We start from the raw sequence: 21,418 nt of genomic DNA, 5'->3' as shown, positions 1-21,418 counted from the left end.
CTCTGTAGAGTTAAGGCAGCGTCATGTGGTTGCATGTCTGCATACACAGACAGGTTTTTTGTTGCCTCAGGTTGCTATGAAAAAACACATGAAGGTGGGGCCAGTACTTTTCCTACTCCGTGTTACATCTTTTTTGTTGCTTCATCGCTCCAATAAGGGAACTTAGTTCAGGTTTTCATAAGAAAGTGCATTAGCAAACAGGAGCTGCCTCTGAACACCTGACTTCACAAGGTAAGATTTTATTTAAAAAGAATGTTTTTATAGCAGTGCATGATGGATATATGTGTGCATACAGATGTGTGCTAATCTTCATAGTGGATGGATAATTGTTTTATGACTAAACTTTTGGTCATTTTTGTTTAAGCAACAATTAGTCTGACACACAATTTGCAAAGGCAGAGATAATGCAGATTATGTGACGTAGGAAAAATTGACAGTACAGTTTGTTCTGCAACAACAAGAAAATGAACATTTTAAATCTAAATAGTGGTGTAATGTAACTCAAGTACTGTACATATTAAAGGTACTGTTAGCTTTAGTTACATTTCAGATTTTTCATACCCTTCCTGTTCAGTCAAAACATTTGTGAGATGAAAAATAACCAGTAATATTTCTAGAAAAATAATCATATATATGTACGTTTTAAAAGGGCAATACTATAATGTACAATCAATACTTTTACTTTTCATACTTTATGTTATTTTACCTGATAAGTAATGCCTAAACTAAAGTTGTGTTGGATCTCAATGCTTCTTCCACTTTTAAATCTTCCTATAAATTGTAAAGAACGACATGAAACATTGCAAAATAAAGTAGTTTTTTTCTAATTTGTCAAAAATAAAAAGCAGCGAATGGCACTTATATGCATTTTTACTGAAGACCTTCTGACTTTTTGTGCCCCCCCCACATCTTAAACCAAACTTACGCCCTTGCCAACATCACATCCTTATCTCAATTTAAACCTGTAGACTCTTGTGGGGATTTAAAACAAACAGTTATGCCAGCTGCGGAAGTGTTGCGCAACTCACTCTGTTGAAAGATGAGTGTGCTAAGCATGCAGGATTATGACATGTTATACGGATATGGCGTCACCATTAACCCTTGTTGTGCCAGAAGGGCTTTTAACTTTAAAGGAAAAAAGGTTCTAATTATGTATTTATTTTAATTTTAATGCAATTGTATTGAATAAAATGACACTTGCTAGCAGTCATTGGTGCACTTTTACAAGCTTTATTCATTTTCCAGGTTCTTATCAGTAAGCATCTATACACACATAATGGCTGACCAATGGCAGGAAGCTTATGATTTTGCTGTTCAAGTGGCAAGAGCAGCTGGAGCGGTACGTAAGAACCACTAAATGCACTTTTACTCCAGTGTAACTTTGATAAAAAAATATACGCTTCTTTCCTCTCATGATCCCTAATCATGTGCCAATGATATCCCATCTATTTCAGGTAATAAGGAAAGCAGGGGAGGAGGAAATAAAGGTGCAGACAAAGAGCTCCACTGTCGATCTCGTCACCAAGACTGACGAGAGGGTGGAGAAAATCATCATTGGGTCTCTTAAAGAACAATTTGGAGATGGCACACACTGGTAAGACATGGACACAGACATACACACATCAATATGTGATTCGTTGTACTTGTGTCATATCCTTGAATTTGTCATTGGCTCTTCTGTGTTACAGTTTCATTGGAGAAGAGTCAGTGTCAAAGGAGGAGCCGTGTATCTTAACTGATAAACCCACATGGATCATAGACCCTGTGGATGGCACCACCAACTTTGTGCATGGGTAAGATATCAGTGTTGCTAAAGGACAGTTTTTTGTGTGAATGAATTAACTCAAACTTGATAAACCAAACAGGACAAACCCAAGTTAAACAGTTAGCTTAGCATAAAGACAGAAATCAGGAGCCTAGCCACACCAGTTTTACCAGTTTTACTCTAATTTCATTTTTAACAGACATAAGTTTATTATCAATCTTATTTTATCAGCCAGGTAACAAATAAGCTTATTTCCCAAAATTGTATTCTACAAGGACTTTTCTTTACCATCTAATGAAATTGTTCTTTGAAAAAAAACGATTAAAAGATGCACAGTGTAAACAAGCTAAATGTATTCATAACGTGTAACACACCAATGACTAATGAATATACTTATTCACAGATTCCCATTTGTGGCCGTGTCTATTGCCTTTGCAGTCAATAAGGAGGTATGTCAAATAACACAAGAATCAATAAAGTTTATCCACACCTACAGTATGTTAAAAGCTTAAAACATGACTTGTGTTTTCAGTTGGAGTTTGGTGTGGTGTACAGCTGCATGGAGGACAAGATGTATAAAGCAAGGAAGGGGCAGGGAGCGTTCTGCGATGATGAACCCATTCAGGTGTCCGATGTGAAAGGTAATACTTATCTTGAATTGTTGTGTAGCACCAGTCAAGACTTTGAACTATTGAAGCATATTTGAAAACAATAGGAGATTAGGAAAGAAGGAAATAACACAAATGAAGCTATGCATCGACTACACATGTGCTATCTTTTGCCTTGTTTTTGGCAATTAAAATGGCGTTTATCTGGAAACACATCCTTCAGCATGTTCTAAGAATAAATTAGGGTAATAAAGCATTTAAGCACAATTATCTAAAGAAAATAAACGTTACTCACATTCTATATCGAGGATTTTTGACTTTGACTGTTACTGTATGTTCTAGTGTGTGCCACCTTGACAGTCCCCGTCACACCTGTACTGTAGTAGTAACGCGATTGGCATGCTGTCATTGCAGATATCCATAAGTCCATTATCATCTCTGAGCATGGAACTGACAGGTCTCCGGAGAAAGTACAGAAGATCTTCTCCACGATGAAAAAGATTCTCTGCATCCCAGTGCATGGGTGAGTGGTTTTTCACATGTTGCCCTAGAATCAAAAAGATTAGGGAGTTAGATACCTGACATAAGGTCTTTGGTTAAATCGGTTTTAGAAAGTTTAATGTTTTTGTTAACTGGTACCTAATGAATAACTGTAACTTGTATATACTGACTACTAAAAAAAAAAGAATTTAAAGTAATACATTAGTTTTAATTGACATAAAATAACCGGTTTCCCTAGGGGTTGTCTGTAAGCTTCAATGGCTCAGAATAGAGGAAAAAAGGAGCTAGCTAGAAGCTAACTATTTTAGCATAGTAGTCCTAACTACCATGTCATTTAATTCAATTTGGTTAAGTTATCTTAAAGTATTTTATTTCTATGAATTATACTGTGTTTGGAATGGTTTCATTAAACAGATTAATTATGAATATTAGACAAGCTATATATTGTAAATAATAATACAACATAATGGAAAAGAAGGATATCTTGGTTGGACTTTTACTTGCTTTGCTCATTTTCCAAAGTGAGAGTTTAAATGGCTAGGAACTGCAACTTTCTTTGTGTTACAGTTTGCTAGACCCTTTTTTATTGACTCCCCTTCAGCCATTAGTACTGTCATCATTAAACTCTTACTGGTGTGTCCTGACAGGCTCCGTGGGTCGGGGACGGCTGCCACCAACATGTGCCTGGTGGCGTGCGGGGCGGTGGAGGCCTTCTTCGAAATCGGGATCCACTGCTGGGACATTGCTGCTGGAGCGGTTATAGTCAGAGAAGCCGGTGGATTACTCCTGGATGTTGACGGTGTGTATGCTTCATGTGATTTAAAATGAATGAATTGGTCATTCATATTAAAAGCAGCATTCATTTTTTGGTGAAACCCCTCTAAATTAAGCCTCTTTTTGTCTAATAAAGGGGGACCTTTCGATTTGATGTCTCGAAGGATGGTTTCAGGAAACAACAGAGTGATTGCTAATCGGATCATCAAGGAAATTGAAATATTCCATTCGGTGAGAGACGACGCTCCAATTGTGAAGAAATGAGAACTTCCAAATGCATTGTGAAATAAATACCACAGAAATGGTCCATCCAATTGTTGTATGTCCTTAATAAAGTTAATGCGCTGTTATTATACTGATGCTTGGTGTGATTCTTTGGCTCCACATCTTTAAAGTATTTCAACTCAGTCCCCATGTCACAAACGAGCTGAGGACCAAAATGCAAAACACGGGGAAACCAGGGATAGTCTGTAACCAGCTTTATTGAAGGCAATAACTGGTAGGAGACGAAAAGGCAGGTAGTAGGCAAAGGGCTGGTCGGGGACAGGCGAGGGTTCCAGGAGAAGGCAAGACGGGAGTCGCAGGTACAGACCGGGTCAGGCAGCAGGCGTGGCAGAATAGTCCGGGTACAGGCAGGGTCAGGAATCAGGCGAGGCAGGCAGGTCAGGGACAGGCAGGGTCGGAACCGGGAGAGCAATCTGGGAAGTAATGCTGGAAAGACTGGCATGCTGCAAAGTACGATCTGGCACTGAGGTGAGAGTGAAGTGGGCCTATATACTACTGGAGCTGATGGGTGTAACAGAGTGAAAGAGAGACAGGGTGTGGCTACCAGGTGACTAAGGAATGTTAATGCAGAAAATAGGTGAGTGAGAAAGCAGACTGTGACACCCCAACCTAAATGACCAGGTAACATTTTAACAGCATGGAAACTGCTGTAAATTTCCATTTTTGTATACCAGGATATTTCCATTTGCAAGCTTGTATTTTGTCTTACCTTACATTAGACATGATCTATTCTGTTTGTAGATCCTCATCAAGATATTTGTTCTGATTTGTATTCCTACACACACGTGAACATTAGCACAACAGACTGCAGAAGAAGGGTTTCTGAGACTGATGGTTATTTTAACTGGATTTCCAATCAGTGAATTAATCTCTTCTCTCTCGGTCTCATATGACTCTAATGTGTAATTATCTGATGGAAATGAGTGGGATTCCACTTGGGTGATTACCCTCATTAGAGGCAACAGTCTTTAGCACTGAGTAAAGTCAATGTTGAAGTGACTTTATAAACACTGGCCCTGTCAAGTGTCATAAAATATGCTTCGTGAATATCACAATATTGCCCCATAGCCTCTCTTTCAGCATTATTACTGTTTACTCAGTTTTTGACACTCATATTACTGTTCACCACTAGAGGCCAGTAATGCATCAGCAATTAGTTAGTTTCTTGAAGCGGCTCTTATTTAACACTGGTGGTTGAACTTGCAGTATTTTTTTATGTAGTCATTATAAGTTTGTTTTTACGTGGACTGTACTTCAGTAGAGATTGACAGCCTGCTCTGAAGTCCCTTTATGCTCCATCAACACCTTTTCTAGCCCCTCAACACGGACAAAAATTACTCCACCCAAGAGATTAGGTCATTTTTCATTTCTGCTCTTGTTTTCCGGGTTATAAATTAACAGCTGGCTATGAGAATGGGCGCACGTGAAGAAGGCAGAGGTGTAGGAACAAGTTCAGATTGCAGTAGTAAGAAACAGCCAATGAAGCAGCAGCAGCAACACTAACAGCAGGAAAAACAACAGCAGCGGCAGAGACAACAGCAGGAGGTTGGGGGGGATGAGGAATGTTTGAACTGGTGCCTTTGAAACATAAATAACTGCAATTTCTTTGTATAATTATACTATACATCTACCGCTGCTGTAGTCTATGATGATTTGTATGATGCTCTAATAGAGCTATTCTTTGTGTGTCTTTTATATGGCAAACATCTAACTCCACAATCCTTTGAGCATCGGATGTGAAATATAAAGATTTTTTTCATTATCATGTGTTGCAGTAGAGCAGGGCCAGATAATAGTTGCAAATTCAGTACGTCTAAATGTTTTTACTTGAACTTACGCGGAGTGCCAGATGGCTGGAATTTGTCTTCTAGGACAAAACAGTAAATGTCACAGAGGTCAGAGGACTACACAAGTCAACTTAGCATATTAACTTGAATTGATCAGCTTTTTCCTCTTTCTAAATCTTCACTATACTATAATCAACACATTTGAATAATGTTACATAAGCAGTTGAATTGACTTGTATGATGCAGCTAAGTTGATGCCATCTTTTTACATTAATCTTGTAGATAAGTAAATTGTCGTTCTACCCCTCAGTCATTTTATTGTGAAGCGATGCTAAGGGAAATTATTTGGGCCATGATACTTTATTCAGAAGCAGTTAATACAGGTTTTTATATACCACATTAAAGCATTACACATATGGCTCTTAACATGACAATGGCTAAGCTAACAGTGTTAACCTGAGGGGGAACTGGAGGGGTGCTGTAAAGTGGCGGCGATAAGCTAGCCTATGGCAAGCCGTTTGAGTATTAATTCAATATCCTTGATATCAGATGGAAGTTGCGAACACTAGTTGGCTCTTTTATTAGCACTTGTTAGATATATGGTCACACATTTGGCACTCTGCTTTACTAGTTGAACAAAACATTCTACTAGTCACTGTTCTTCAGAAACTAGTGGCACTTTTGTCTGACTAGTTCCTACATAAGCCTTACTAGTGACACCAGGAGCAGCACTATAGCACCAAAGTCCCAACTTCAGCTTTTTTATGAACTAGTGGCCCTCTGAACGTACTAGTGACACTAAAAGTCTTACAAGTTAACTAGTGTGCTGCAAAAGCTCTGACATGTTAACTAGTTTTAAAAAAGAAGCAGAGTTAACTAGTGGCATACATTTTTTATGCAATAGTTTATACTAGAAATACCCAAAATCACACACTGGTTAACTAGTTGAAGCCTCTTTTGATATTAAGGATATGGAATAAATACTCACACGGCTTGCCATACTAGCCAGCCCGACACACATACTTGGACCCATGCACTAACATGCACACACGACCAGAATGGCTACCATAACAAAGCACAGAAAAACTCCCATTACAAGACACATAGTGTGACTTCTTTCTAGGCTAAGGACACATTTATTCCACCCTATCTTTACATGGCCTTTAGTTGTGTGCTGCTATATTATTGCTCTGAATGCCATGTAACCTTTAAATATGATACAGTCTTGGTTTTCCAATCATTGATTAACTGTATTTACACACAGGCCAAGAATGCCTCACATATGAGGTTATTTTCATTGACAAACCTTATGTGGTTGAGGTCACAGCTCCACCTGCAGGCAGCAGTAAAAAAGAGGGTGGTCTAAGTGGAAGGGAGTCATTTTTAAATTAGTATTCTGCATTAATCCATGGCATACAAACTCCTTGCTGCATTTAATAATTAAACAGTGTAAGTCAGTGCCTGGATAAAATAATTAAAAAATCCTGTATGAATGTTTTAGATGCTAGAGGGGTCAAGTGCCCTGACCATGGATATATTCCCCACATATGCATAAACAACAGTATGTATAAAGACATGATCACACGTGCAGACATTGGAATCGATTTGTTGCTGCAGTGGCCCGGGTTCGAAACCGACATGAAGCCCCTTTGCTCCCCCCCTTCTCCCTTTCTTTCAGTCTACCTGTCCTATCTCGTATAAAGGCAAGAGGCCTTCAAATAAAAAACGTTACATTCGCGCATACAGTATGTGACAGTGCCCTTTAACTGATATGCCTGTGTCCGAGCTGCAGTTTCAATTGGCTACTGCTGATAACTGTTTTGTCAAAAACAAAGTTATTACGGTGTTCTTGAACCATGTGTGGACTAAATTCAATTAACAGATGGGAGTCTTTTGTAGAAAAAAGTGATAAACACGTCGGTGCGTTAACGTCTGCGGATAGGCCCATTTAACTGCTGGTGAAGTGGCTCTTCAGGACAGGTAAGCTAACTGCTAACACTAGTTTTTCAGTGTAGCTACTGTATGCGTTTTTTTTTCTACTTTGCGTGTGTGTTTTTAAGAGTGAATGTTATACCTGGGACATTTCAGACTGCTGGGATCACAAACATGTCTGAGGGGATTCCCAAACATGGACAAAGCGGTAAAATTGGGCCTGTTTGGCAGAGGAAACACAGACAGACAGCTAATGGAGGATAACAGGTAAGGGTCATTCCTAGCATTTGCTGCCTTAAGCTCCCCAAGACATTATATCATATACTTTGCATTTAAAAGGGCTAATGCTTATTTGTAAAAGCTTGGATTTACATGTTTAAAACAATGTTATATACAGAGGATATTCAAAATCCTATAGGCCTATAATTATTCTGACTTTAGCAGAAGTAGTCCAAACTGCCATGTCCCTAATCATGTTCAACTTTAGTAACAGATTTAAAAAAAGAAATCAGACACATTCTAAATGTTTGTCTCTGCTGTATAATCCCATTATTAATGTTCCTTACCAAATGTAATTTGTATTATTTATTTTTGTATTGTTTACGTATTTTGTTTAAAGTGTGTGTCCCACGTTTGAATATCCCCCCTGTTAGTCTGATTTAAATCCCCCTAGCCAAAGCTCCTGTACTATTCTACTATTATTATAACTCAAGAAGAAGAAGTATGCATTTGCTCAGCCGATTATCATCTGTGTTAAACTGTGTTTTCTCCACCTAAATACACCACTGTGTGTACACTATGTTCTGCTCCTAAAGTTAATGATAGATGGGAAATAAGTGTTACCAAGGAGGTTAATACACATTTGCAAAGCATGCAAACTTAAGCATTTACACCCATACATTAACCAATAGATATTTAATTGGTCTGCCATCTGAAACAATCAGACTAGCAATTAAAGAGTACATATGGAATGATAATCAACCCGTCATGGCTCTGCGAAACCATTTACATAATGTTTACAGTATTTATATCTGGTGTGATGTGAATTATTAGAGTTTGCAGAGCATCATGTTTCCTAATTGAGAACAGTGCTTGCACAGAAATAAAACAACAGGTAAAAGACAACATAATAATGAGCTCCTTACCCCGAAGGACCTAAGCTATCTAACACCAATTAAAGATGCTTATAAATGTACACACACACACATCTAAACACAAACAAAAAGCAACTACATACTTTAGGAAATTGGACCATGAACCATGTCAGACAAAGTGGTTTTAATGTCATCAGTAAATTGTTTCTTAATGGTTAAATTGAATACTCATTGTCGAGATCGCTTCATTATCCAACTCATTTTCTCACTTGTAGGAACTTTGATTCCTGGCCTATGTTATTAGTTGTCTGCTGACTCTGGCTAAGAATCAATAATGCTGCCCTTGCCCAAATAGTATAACATGTGCAATCTTTACCAAGATTTAGGTTAGTGAGTAATGTATTGGTGTTTTGATTGCCTGGCTGCAGGTGCAGTTTGTGAGGCTCATGTTATCAGGAGATGTTCAGGTCCTGTCGGATTCAATCAAAATCCTGAACATGCCGCAGACCTGTAGTAGTTTAAGATGAACCATGTGAGGAACAGAGGTAACACTGTGGACATAGTATCAATTCTTAAGATGGATCCTGAGGTTTTTGCATTGGCCTGAAAACTTATGACAGGGGTCAGAGTAAAAAGTGCAGTGTTTTGGAGCTTTATATGGATAAAGGTAAAATGTATTGGGACTGCAAATAAAAAAAAATTGGTATTTGGACTTTGATACCAGAGTCCAGGTTTCCTGTCTGTGGTTTGGGCAACACACGCAATTTGGTTCCAGTAACTACAAGATTGTGGTTTCCTTTTATATTTAAATAACATGTGTTGCCAGCGCCTTAACAAAACCATACAAATAAAAAAAATATTCTGAATAAGGTCATTGGATATTTTTCTGTGAAATGTATTTGATATGTTGTCAGTTGACAAATATGCCAGATATGAGCATTTCCTTAATATTTTAAATCAAATGTAACTTAACATTTGCTTCAAAATGTATTGGCTGTTGCAAATAAGTTGTAGTCTTTAAACACAATTTTCTAGAAGGCAATTTTCATGTCCTCATATGTCTTGTTTTGTCCATCCAAACTGTTGAAATCCAAAGATATCATTTTATTTTTGATTTTGTTTATCTGCTTGCTTTAACATTTTAGTAGCTTGGACATTTTTAAATGTTGCATTGTTGCCTAAATTGATTATATTGATGATTTCTGTCGAACAACTATTGATTGAGTGACTAAGCATTTCAACCCTACTCCTTATGCAACACTGCCACTGCATGCATCATCATGACAAGTAAACAGGGACCATGTTTACATGAGAACAACCTTCACTTTCCTTTGTTAAAGGAGTGACATGCCTTACCGAAGAAAACCGTGAGTCTTTTTTAGAGGTGGGATTGGAATACAATGCCTGAAGAAAGACCAAGAAGTAGCTGTTAAAAATCTGTTAAACCTGGAAATGACAACACTCTTGCTCTGGCTGTTTTTCACACTGAAAGTAAGGAAATTGTTACAATTAGAGCAGTTTTGAGATAAGTGCAGCAGATTTTCGTCAGGCAGGATAATTTAGACCTTGTCTTCTTGTTCACGGCTCGGAGGAAGCAATCATCTAATCTGTACAAATGATATATGATGTAACGGCTAGATTATAATGTATATATTCAGCAATCAATAGTGCAGAGTACGCTGTATATTACACTCTGCAATCAATAGTGATGGGAGTTTAAGAGAGCACAGAAATTGTCTGAGATAGCATTGCTGCCTGATTTCCTGATTTCATCCAGTTAATTTCGAGAGGTGTGTCAGTAAGTTTAATGAAATTGAACACACGGACCATCACAAGCACAAAAGCCCCCCAGATATCCACTAAGCGTCCATCTTTTCTGGTTCAATAGAGCCAGAAACAAAGCAGGCTGCAGTAGATTGGCTCTGCAAATCCTGTGGGTCCAGCATATAAAACCACAGTTTAACAATAAACATAATCAAAAGGGAAAAGGCAGGGACCCATTAGTTGGTGCTTGTTACCATTAGCTGTTGTCATTAGGAAATACTGGTTGCTTTTAAAGGGTCCTATGCTTTTTGGGGTTTTACCTTTACGGCAGTTTGTTATATAGGTTTAAGTGTATGTAAATGGTCTGCAAAGGCTAAAATCCCGAAGTTGCCTCCAGAGGGGGTTTCTCTCCCATACACTCCCCCCTTGCCCCTCCATTGTAGTACTTTGTTTACTTCCGAGACATACTGTAGTGACATCACTACGTAGCACTTGCGGTTCTATAGAGTGGTGCAGGGATGACGCATTTTTGTAGGCCGACCCGGAAGTAAGCTGTGCATGGGTTCCCTCGACAAAAAAGCAATGGGATTTCTCCATAGGATTTTGGAATATTGTAAAAAATAAGATCTGTGGAAAACGAATAAATGCACGTATTATTCAGCCGGATCATCTCCACATGTCTACCCTACTTTTATCCTTTTCGAATCATAAATCTAATCGCCAACGTCACGCCAACTTAAGATCGATATTCAAAAATACAGATTAAAAATTGTACAAGTTGAAGCGTTTGTTTTAACAGTTTGCAAGAGCGCAGGTACTTGCTTTCAAGCAGAACAGGGGCAAACAAACTTAGCGGGAGTGTTTACGAGTTCGGCGTAACGACGTACAGCGTCCTCGACAACTTCTGTAGTCCCATTCAGCCACTTGTTTGTAGCCTTTATTTAACCAGGTTCAAAATCCCATTGAGATCAACGATCTCTTTTTCAAGGGAGACCTGCGGTACATTGGTTACACATAAGTTAACAACCATGGTTTTTCAGACACGTAAACTCTTCAAAAATCACCAGTGGGGTCACTGCTGATGTATTTAATGTCGTAGAACAAAACATGATCCGTCTCTTAAATTTGTGTCAACCACAGACCTTATTTCCAGCTATTTTCCAAAATCCTATGGAGAAATCCCATTGACTCTGAGACGAGGGAACCGGTAGTGGTAAAATGCTAACTCACTTCCGGGTTTTAGGACTCTTCACTGCACCACTCTATTGCTCCAGCCCATTGTACGTGATAGGCCAAGGGGCGGGACATCCTATCAGAGCAGACTGGGCTCTTGTTTCAGACATAGGGTGAAAAAAGGTGGTCCAACACAGGCAGTTTGAGACAAATAAAGACCTTTTTGATCATTAAAGCATGTAAACATGTCATGGCAGAGGCACATAATACAATTATTAAACCAATAAATGAGCATAATAGGGTCCCTTGAAGTCTTATAAACGGCCCTGTGTACAGGAAGTAGTGCAGTTCAGTTTCCTTTTGGTGATTTCCAGTGATTGTTACACATAAGCTCAACTTCCATCTGTGCTTCCATCTGATCTTTTTTCCATCTTCCTATTGTGAGTCAGTTCAAGTCATGTTATGCAAAACATCTGAAGCCAAGCCAAAGAAATTAGCTTGTCCTGGCCGGCAGCCATATTGACTCAGGCACTCCCAGTCCCAGTTTTCTTTGATGCACTACGCTCCAAAAAAAAAAATCAAAGCAAACTTATGCTTTCTTTACGGATCGGATCGATGCGCATAACGCTCCTCGAGGAAATGAGGGAACGGTCCCGACATTGTAATGAAATCTGAAACTGAGATCTTTATGAGATGCATCTGTGAGTGGTGTCCATCAGAAGCTGCTCAGAAGTGGCGAATCAATAGAGATATTAACATCACACTCACACATGGATACAAAATCAATAATGATAATACTAAGTAATAGCCCCTTGAAGCCTTTCTTACATTTATTTTAACAGATATCTGTCCCTGTGAGCTTTTCCTAACATATTCATTGCTTGCCTAAGTGCTCTGTTTTCTGAGCACTTTGATTAATCTTCTTTGTCTTGTCTGTCCATCATTATTGATCCACCAAACATACACATAATCATTGCTTTTTAAAGCCCGAGATTTAATTACATCTGCTGACTTAGTACTTGTCGTGTAAGTGTGCACATTTCTTCCTCACTAACCACTTGTCACCTGTCCTCATGTGTTACAGTCTAAGGGTTTTGTAAGTGCGAGCAGCAGCAGTATGTGCATGGATGTACACAGTCCCAGTAAATTAGCCTCCTGCAGCAGCTGATGCCCCATAACGCGTCGGTCTATCACCACCGGTTCCTCAGTGTCATTCAACATGTTTGCGATGTGAGGACAAGGAATCAATATCCCTTCTTGGCGCCTGTGTAGGCGTTAGCAATTAGCAGTTACAGCCTCAGACCAGTGGCAGATGGATCAAACTGCGGTGGGGGAAGGTATGCTGTTAGTCGCTAATTTGACAAATAACCATGCAAAATGTACCAGCCTCATCTTGTACTTTGGCACCTTTAATTGACAGGAGAGGTGGGTCTCAACTAATGAGTATTGTCTGTGTAGCCAGAGCTTGATATATTCTTTTTGAAGAAAACAAGAAATTACAATTTGATTAGAAAGTCAGCCTTAACCTCCTTTAATGTATGGAATAAACTAACTAGATAACATTATGTAATAAGTGAGCTTTAGAGCTACTTAGGTCAGAAAACCGTGGTTTCTATGCTTCAACGTTTTGTGCTTAGGTAACCAGCTGTTGGCAGCACTTCCTGAACTTACATGAGAGTGCTTGCAATACTTTTTTCGAAATCTTGTCAAGAAAGCGAACAGACTTTAAACTATTTTCTAAAGGCACAATACTTTATAAAATAAAGAGTTGCAAACCTCCCTGTTTCCAATTTCAAATAAGAGTCATCCAGTGTTTCTTCAGAAATCAAAAGTGACACGATGCATTTGCAAGGTCTGTAAATGGTTTTGAACATTATTATATAAACCACTTTCTCAATTTTGCCTTTCAGTTTCGGTTCTGACAACAGCAATTTGGTGGCAAGAATTAAGTAGCTTGTTCAATTCCAAAATGAATTTGAGCACAATTTTATTTGCAAAAAGCTAGACGTCAAATTCACAAAGAAGGAACCATTCATCCATTCACTCTTGAGTGGGTGGCCTGCGAGGCCACCGGCACAGCCATGTCACCTTGTGTCACTGAAACAGTCACCCCTGCCTCACGTCTCTTGGGAGGAGTGGGGGGTTGGGGGGGAGGATTACACACGGGGAGGTGACCACGGCTCGGAAGCAGGGCTACCCCAAAGGCAAAGCATCTATGCATTTGAATAATCTATTGCACCAATTCACACATTTGCATATCTGGGCACTTCCAAGTCACTGGGGCACCATGATTCACTTCCATGTGCCAGACTGTGTTGGTACTAGTATGAAACAGGATGGATATTAAGCTTGTTTGAATGCAAGTTCCCTCATGAATCTTTTAGGCTGCTGTGTAATAAGGAAAAAGAAAATCAGAAAGTGTCGCCGTCAGACTGTAGAATTACTTTGCTGTTTCATTCAGAGACATCAGTGACTGCGGCAAAGTTTTGTCCGCAAGGAGATACCTGACAGGATTGTGAAGAAGACTGACACGAGTGAGAATTTAACAATTGCCAGTTAGAGTGTAAAGAGAGGTAGTGCGGTGCAGTGAAGCAGCCCCTCCATGCTCTCTGCCTCTTACCCACCTCTCATGGATCCTGTAATGGATACAGCCTCTGAAGGATTTAGGGATGGCCAGGCTGCTCACCTGTTAAAACAGGGGATGCACACCATGCTATCCTCTGGCAAACTTTGACAAAGCATGACTTTTCTGCTCCGAGCAAATGATCTCGGGGTTAGAGGGGATATGTGTTGTTATTCCGTGTAGTGCACATGCGTTGCACACAATAAGAAAGTAATTAAATGTGTGCTCCTGTCCTTTTGTTATGTTTTGACAGCTCTCTGCTGTGTATTCAACACGTTCTTTATACGAATGAGGAGTGTTGGAGCGCTGATATCCACCGGTGCGCCGCTCCAAATCAACAGTAAGCAACGGGGAACACTGTGTAGTCATGCACTCAACACAGAAGTTATTGTGAGGATTGTCTTGGAAGAAAAAGAAGAGCACAGAGGAGCTACAGGAATGAAAGATGTTAGTCTGCCAGTTTGTCACAAAAGTGGTGTGCTCCTGTGTGATAGACTGGCAGACCGTGCTAGCTCAGTATCCTTGGGGACACACAGGCTACTGTTACTGAGTCGCATTTTTTGAGAAGCACCTCTCATTTTGTGAAGCAGAAAGAGAGGAAGAGAGAGGCCACTGGTGTGGAGTGTCGGAGCAGACATGCTTAAGTCTTCTTAGGCTGCTTGTGTCTGTGAAGGTTTATGGCCTGTGTCCAGCAGAAAGTCCACAATCAACCATCATGACACGGAGGATAACAAACATTTTTCTTACGCTGGATGGATCCTCTCCGCAGCGATTGAGAGTGTTTTGAAGAGCTGCCCAAAAACGTTTGTATAATGACATGGAGCAGAGCATCAGGACAGTGCTGGAGGTGTGAATAAGACGCTTGACACTGTGGGCAGTCCAATCAATTCCATCCTCTTTTTTTTAAAGCTTGGACTCTAAACTTTGTCCCGGAGGGCTTTGCAATCTGTTCAAAACCCCCCCTTTATTCTTAGACCCTGGATTCGGATGAAAACACATTCCCTGCACGCAATTGATGTTGCATTAAGAAAGTAGATGGCTCTAGAAGTGGTAGAACAACTGTAAACACAAACTAGTACAACATAGTAAAACCACAAATGAACAGGAACCCGGAAAACGTAATATAAGCCAAAAACTAAAACTATTGTTGTTGTACCTATAGCATTCAGATTTCCCTTTATTGCTACTCATGCCATACATTGCAAAAATGATTTAAGATTAAAATACTTGTCATCGTACCTAATTCAAATATTACACATTGTAATGTGCAGTGAAATACACTCTTGAAGTTAAGGCTGCAGTTAAAAATAATATTCAGAATAAGGGCAAACATGCAGATTACTAAATTCAAAATAAAGCTTGACATCAAGATGTAAGTATTAAGATGTGTGCATTTTCCAAGAGTGAAGATGGGCAATTTCTCAATACATACTGTAGGAATGAAAATATACAACTTGTAAGACACATTTCTATGAATAATACAATTGTTTATTATTGCTTGAGTAAATGCAAATGGATGCAGAGAGAAACACGTATTATATACACTCTGCCATAAAGTGTACTTCACAATTACAAATAGACAAAATGTACTAGACATAAAATGTATATTTGGTGTCTTTATGGAAGGTATGTGTGTGTAGTTTTAAGCAGCTCTTAAATAAGAATAGATATGAATGTTGCAAAAATGGCTGATTTGCGTTTGGCTCCTGATCTGGTCTTTGTTGTGCAAGTTCAAATATCATCATACGACACATTGTAGTATTTTTAAATCCTAGGTTCTGTGGTTTCTTATCTCTTGAACATTGTTTTCTTTTGGCTCTGATGTATTTTCCCAATTGTAGTTCTTCTGCTGGGGGAAAACAAACTTATGGAGAAACAAATAAAGAAAAAATAACTGTGAAAAACTGAGAGAGAAAAAACGAAAATAAAAGCTGTTCACATGCATCGCCCACGCAACGCATTTTACTTTAGCATCATGGTTTCAGTATCTGCCAGTAAAACATGATGGGTGGTAAGTGTCCATGGCAGAGGTCGACTGTTGAGCCAACAGGAGCAGGCTGGTGCTGCTAATTTCACTCAGTGCCCTGTTACTGTTGCCTGGATACTGCGTGATTCTAATTAACAGTTTTGCGATTCACATGCTCTCCTGTTAACCTCCGTTTCCCACACTTGCTAGGCCATTACAGTTTATGGGCCTCATCCGGTGTTGCGACGCTACCTAAAGATAAAATTATATTCCTCAAAACCATCGCCTGGAATTGCTCGAACAGCAACGTGCACTGCGTGGTGGGAAGGAGTTCACTTAGTGGGTGGATCTGCCTTTAAGGGTCACGTACTAATGACCTCTGTAGACACCTCTCTCTTGCTTGTTATTTCTCACATTATAACACCACATGATTATATGAAATCGTGCATTTTTTCACTCGTTTTTTTGCAAACAATAAAACTCTGTTATATTTCCTGAAAGCCTGAATGATACCCCCGGGATGGGAGCTCTTTTAGCGATTAGGATAGCTGAACTCTCACGGAGTCTGCTCTTTGAATTAAGTCCCCCTCCCCTCTCCAAAAGGTCCCTCACTAGGCTGCTCTTGCAGGCTAATTGGCCTCAGGGTTGACGTGCAGTGTTTACCAGCGGCCCTCTGGGAGCCCGATGAACTGGTAGAGGGGAAGGGGTGCAGAGGATCTTCTACCCATCAGCTCACAGCACGGACCACTACTACTTTATAACTGTCCCCCGCAGCGCCTGGTCGGGACCCAGCCTTTAGCCTCAAGATAAAATAGAAATCCTTCTCAGTTCATGTTAGAACACTTGAACAACACAATACCAGGAAATACTTGGAAAACAAACTACATGATTGCATACATGAATAATGTAAAGATTGTATTTCCCTGTACAAGATACTAGAAGATACTAGAAGTTAGCTCACTTGTCAGGGCAGAACAATTGAAAAGTATGCAAGTAAGCGCAATTCACAATGCTATCAAATCCCTTTTACATAAAGTATTAAAAACATATCATATGAAATACTGTAGTGCTTGCGTTTGTTACGAAAGCTCTAAGTGCTCTCAACAGGATTTTCTTTGGCGAGTGCACCTCAGAGGGGGTTCTTGGAAGAAAATGTACATTTGACAGTTAAATGCATCACTCTTGTGCTCTTTGAGATCGAAATTAAGAGGCTATGAATACCTTGTGCTCTTCTGAAGAACTGCGTCGAAGAAAACGACTCCTACATTTGTTGCATAGATACGAATTCTGAATAAAGTCACAACCACAAAGCATGGTAAACAAGACAGAGTTTTCTACATTTGAGCCATTCTTTAGAATAACAAAAAAGCTAGTTGTATCGATCAACTCTTCCTACATCCCTATTGGCACATTTTGTCTCTTGAGTTTGGACCTTTTTTCCCTGGCCTTTGAGGAAAACAGTTCTTATACCCTTTGTAGTTGAGTTTCTCTAAGGTGCGATCCATTGATGGACCCCCTCAGGCAGGAGCCAGGTGCTCACCTTGCAGCCTGTTACAGAGGTCTGGTTTGACCTTATAATGAAAGTAACTATAGTGAGCCAGATTAATAAAAGCAAACCGTTTGTACTCTTCTTTTAGGTAAGAAAAGTTGATGTTTATCATGCTGAGGCCATACATGTAAATACAGTACAGGCTAAAGGCATTGAAACGTATTCCTGTGTTGACTCCTAAGGTATCATTTTGAGAGCAGGTTATGTTTTTCGGTATGGTTATATTTTCTTGATGCTTGGTTGAATTGGCCCAGGAATAACCCATTACAGGGCAGAAACGCCATTTGTTCTCACATCTGGAACTTTGGCAGGGGTTTGGCACTCTCCTAGGGCCCTTTTACTTTCTTTATGTGATCAAAATAATTGACTTTACTGAAAAATATAATACAATAAAATTCAAGTAAGGACAGTTACATGAAATATGTTGAGTTTACATTTGAGTTTGTATGTCTAGGTGTTTTTAACTAAATGGCCTTTACTGTAAGTGCAACGGGTTCACTTTTTGTTACATATCATGGCAGCTTCAGTCATACTGCCATGTCCTCAGTCCTTATCCTGTTCATTGTTGAGAAGTCCATCGCACGGTTGACTCTTGACAATGACAACTTATGGGTAATGGGTACATCTGTCCACACTTATCGCGCTCACTGGGTCATTATTTCTGCTTGGTTCTGGTGCCAGAGAAACATTTTAGAGATGTGCACTTATAGTGGTTATAATACATGTTGGTGTCTACAGATTGAACTGAATCATTACTCTTTAATGACCATATACAGAATTAAAAAAGTAGGTCGATTTGGGGTTTTTGATACTGCTGCAAAAGAATGATTTATTGTGATAATTAGATAAGTTTCTAATAAGGATGCATGTGTTGCTTAAAAGATTCTCACTCCTGGAGTCTTTCCAGGGAGAAACCTTTGAGTTGTTGGATAATCCCTTAGTGAATCTGCCGTTGTTTCAAAAACGCTGAAGGCCACAACGATATTCATATTTTGGAACCTGCTTTCTAGGTGTTGTATCAGCCCACTGATATGAGCAGAAGGTAGAGCAGATTGTGAGATTGAAACTGAAAGTCAAGTTGCTCACAATGGGCAAGCATGGAATGGATCCATATCAGGATGTGTGTGTGAATGGTTGAAATTACTATGTATTCTTTTCGCTGCAATGCAACCTCCAATTAGCAGAAAATAAAGATAAATCATCCACACTCTGCTAAGTGCAAAAAACGCATACTGTACGTTGAAAGAAAATGCATTATGAGAAATCTAAAGAAATGTGTATACAATTGTAACATTGCCTCTTCTTCTGTCTGAAATAATATTGCAGGGATATCATTGAAAGGAATTGATATTGCCCCTAAATCTATTTTGAATATTGATTTTGAAAGTTAAATAGGCAAGTTGCAGCAATATAAACAACTTTAAAGGATATTTTAACAGAAAACCGAGAGATATATATAAAGATAATTGCAAGGCAGTCAATGTTAAGTGCACAAGGTTTAGTCAAAGGTTTTCTACAATGCCGAAAGCATATCGTCTGAGAGGTCTTTCTTCCTCTAACAATGGCCAATGTGACAATGAAAATGTCTGCTTTTTGTCAGGCTAGACATAAAAAAATCGAAGGTCTCTTTACGTCACAATACTGAAATTATCACTCCGGCACTCTCCATCAGTGTCAAACTATCTTGTTTCTATGGCAAGCTTCAGTGTGGAACATCTTTTTTCCACACTCTTCGAGCACAAAACATGCATTTGAATTTTTACATGTTGCACATTTCTGAACATTTTTGAGTACAGATTTCAATTAAAGCTATTCTGAGGACTGTCTTCGGGGGACAAAAAAAACGTTATCTGTTACACTATACTCTCTCCTCGCTTTAAACTGTCTTTGAGCACAACCCCATTGTTAGCAATTATGTATGGGACACACTGATGGAGAGTCATTGCTTTTCGAAAACACTGTAGAATCATCTTGTCTGGAAATTAAGCAGGCACTCTTGGTTTCAATAAGGCATTTGTTTCAATTGTACAGATATAAGGAGAAGCTGTGCAACTGCTTTGCTTGAATTTGTCTCTGATTGAATGTGAAACCAGATGGGAAGCACTGAGAGAGAAAAAGAAGGTCGACAAAATGGCTCATGGTGCATGGCATCCAAAGTGAGTGGGACAAATCAATTACAGATGAAGCATGTGCAAAAGAATGCAAGAGTGTTTCAGTAGTTTTAGAGTCATCGAAGGGGCCACGCATGAGTGTCAGTGACCTTGTAGAGAGGGAATCTGAAAAATGGATTTTATTCAGAAACGGTTAAAATCCTTTGAGGGTCCCACAAAAGTGTTTTTTCTCCACAACAGTTGTTTTTTGTTTCCCAATGGGCCAGCATATCTAGGAAATTCTACCAAAAAATGTCCTCAAAAGTACTCCGTAGAAGAAAGGCTGCAAATTCACAAGCACATGCGTCTTCGTCCTGCGGGATTTGTAGCTTTATTCACTAAATCCTGGATTATGATGTTTCACAGACAGCAAGAACCGCACATCCTTAACTCGAATAGAAAGCTCATTTCAAATGAAAAAGGCGAGAGCAAGCTTCGGATGAATAACGACCAAAACCCATCTGCCTCAAAACTAAGAATTGTAGCCTTTCTTTCCTTGTTTGTGTGACAAGTGAGTCCACTTTCTTGTTGCTAATACCCAATTAGGGAGATGATTATTGATTGAGGTGCTGAAAGTTGACTGCTAATCTCCCTTCGCTCAGGTAATCAATAGGTGAGTGTAATGAGCAACCTGGTTTTTCAGTGCTAATAAACAGAATTCGATTTAGCCCGGACACAAATTCATAATACGATTTGTGGAGGATTTGAGGTTCAGCTATGTCAGTATATTTCATTTAACGGGCAAAAATCCAAGCTTTTGTTTCTTTTTAGCAGTAATACCGAAAAGAACATTATAGCACGTCAGAAGAAAAGTGCACTAACTTCTTGGAAAAGCCTTTGTTCTGTCGCTTAAAAATATCCCATACATCCATAAAGCAGCCTCTGAAGTTTCAGTCATTTGCTTATATTAAAATGGTTAAGACCCTTGGGTGTGTATAAACAAACAGTGATTAAGAGCGAAGGTAAGCTAATGCCACCGATAGCTACAGAACAGCATGATTAGGGCTAATTACTTCCAGAAGGCAACACCCCCCCCCCTCCCCCTCCCCCATTTGTTTTACCAACTTTGGTATGATGAAAGTGGCTCATGAATGAATGACTTGGTGTTTGATTGTTTAGCTGCCCTTGGTGGGTCAGCAACAAACCAGTGCAAATGCGGGGCCATTATCGTAAAAAGAAATTTGCTCTTCAAGGACGATACAATTGTTCTTGACTTGCGGGTCTTACGCCATTCTTGCCTTGATTAGAGTTATCACCTCATCGACGCATCTCTCAGTTGCTTTTTCGACTTAATTTCTTTATACCAGTCTTTGAGTGTCCTGTAAAATAAACTTCACATACAACCTAGACACATCACCTGTTTTAGTGTGGAGAAAAATGTCATTGTTCGCCTCCTGGTTGTCACTTTCCACTGAAAGGATGCAACATTGCCATGATGCATGTCTCT

The 21,418-nt window shown here is 39.4% G+C and overlaps 1 protein-coding gene across 1 annotated transcript; it reads left to right on the top strand.

The window, feature by feature from the left end:
- On the top strand, positions 1–4,008 carry LOC117498028 (inositol monophosphatase 1-like). The gene is made up of 9 exons (XM_034150074.1): positions 1–231; positions 1,246–1,339; positions 1,455–1,594; positions 1,689–1,793; positions 2,169–2,214; positions 2,298–2,406; positions 2,788–2,896; positions 3,522–3,673; positions 3,785–4,008. Exons 2-9 carry the CDS (start codon positions 1,277–1,279, stop codon positions 3,910–3,912), a joined length of 852 nt encoding a protein of 283 aa, XP_034005965.1. The 5' UTR covers positions 1–231; positions 1,246–1,276; the 3' UTR covers positions 3,913–4,008.
- Positions 4,009–21,418: the final 17,410 nt, after the last annotated feature.

This window comes from Trematomus bernacchii, unplaced genomic scaffold (assembly GCF_902827165.1).
Source record: "Trematomus bernacchii unplaced genomic scaffold, fTreBer1.1, whole genome shotgun sequence".
Classification (NCBI taxonomy): Eukaryota; Metazoa; Chordata; class Actinopteri; order Perciformes; family Nototheniidae; genus Trematomus; species Trematomus bernacchii.
This window is presented reverse-complemented; position numbering and strand designations above follow the sequence as displayed.

Excerpts from the sequence above, each read along its gene's own strand:
- LOC117498028 (XM_034150074.1), top strand. The coding sequence starts at position 1,277 with ATGGCTGACCAATGGCAGGAAGCTTATGATTTTGCTGTTCAAGTGGCA. Across the intron at positions 1,794-2,168 it reads ACCACCAACTTTGTGCATGG|ATTCCCATTTGTGGCCGTGT; the intron begins GTAAGATATCAG and ends ACTTATTCACAG. Across the intron at positions 3,674-3,784 it reads ATTACTCCTGGATGTTGACG|GGGGACCTTTCGATTTGATG; the intron begins GTGTGTATGCTT and ends TGTCTAATAAAG.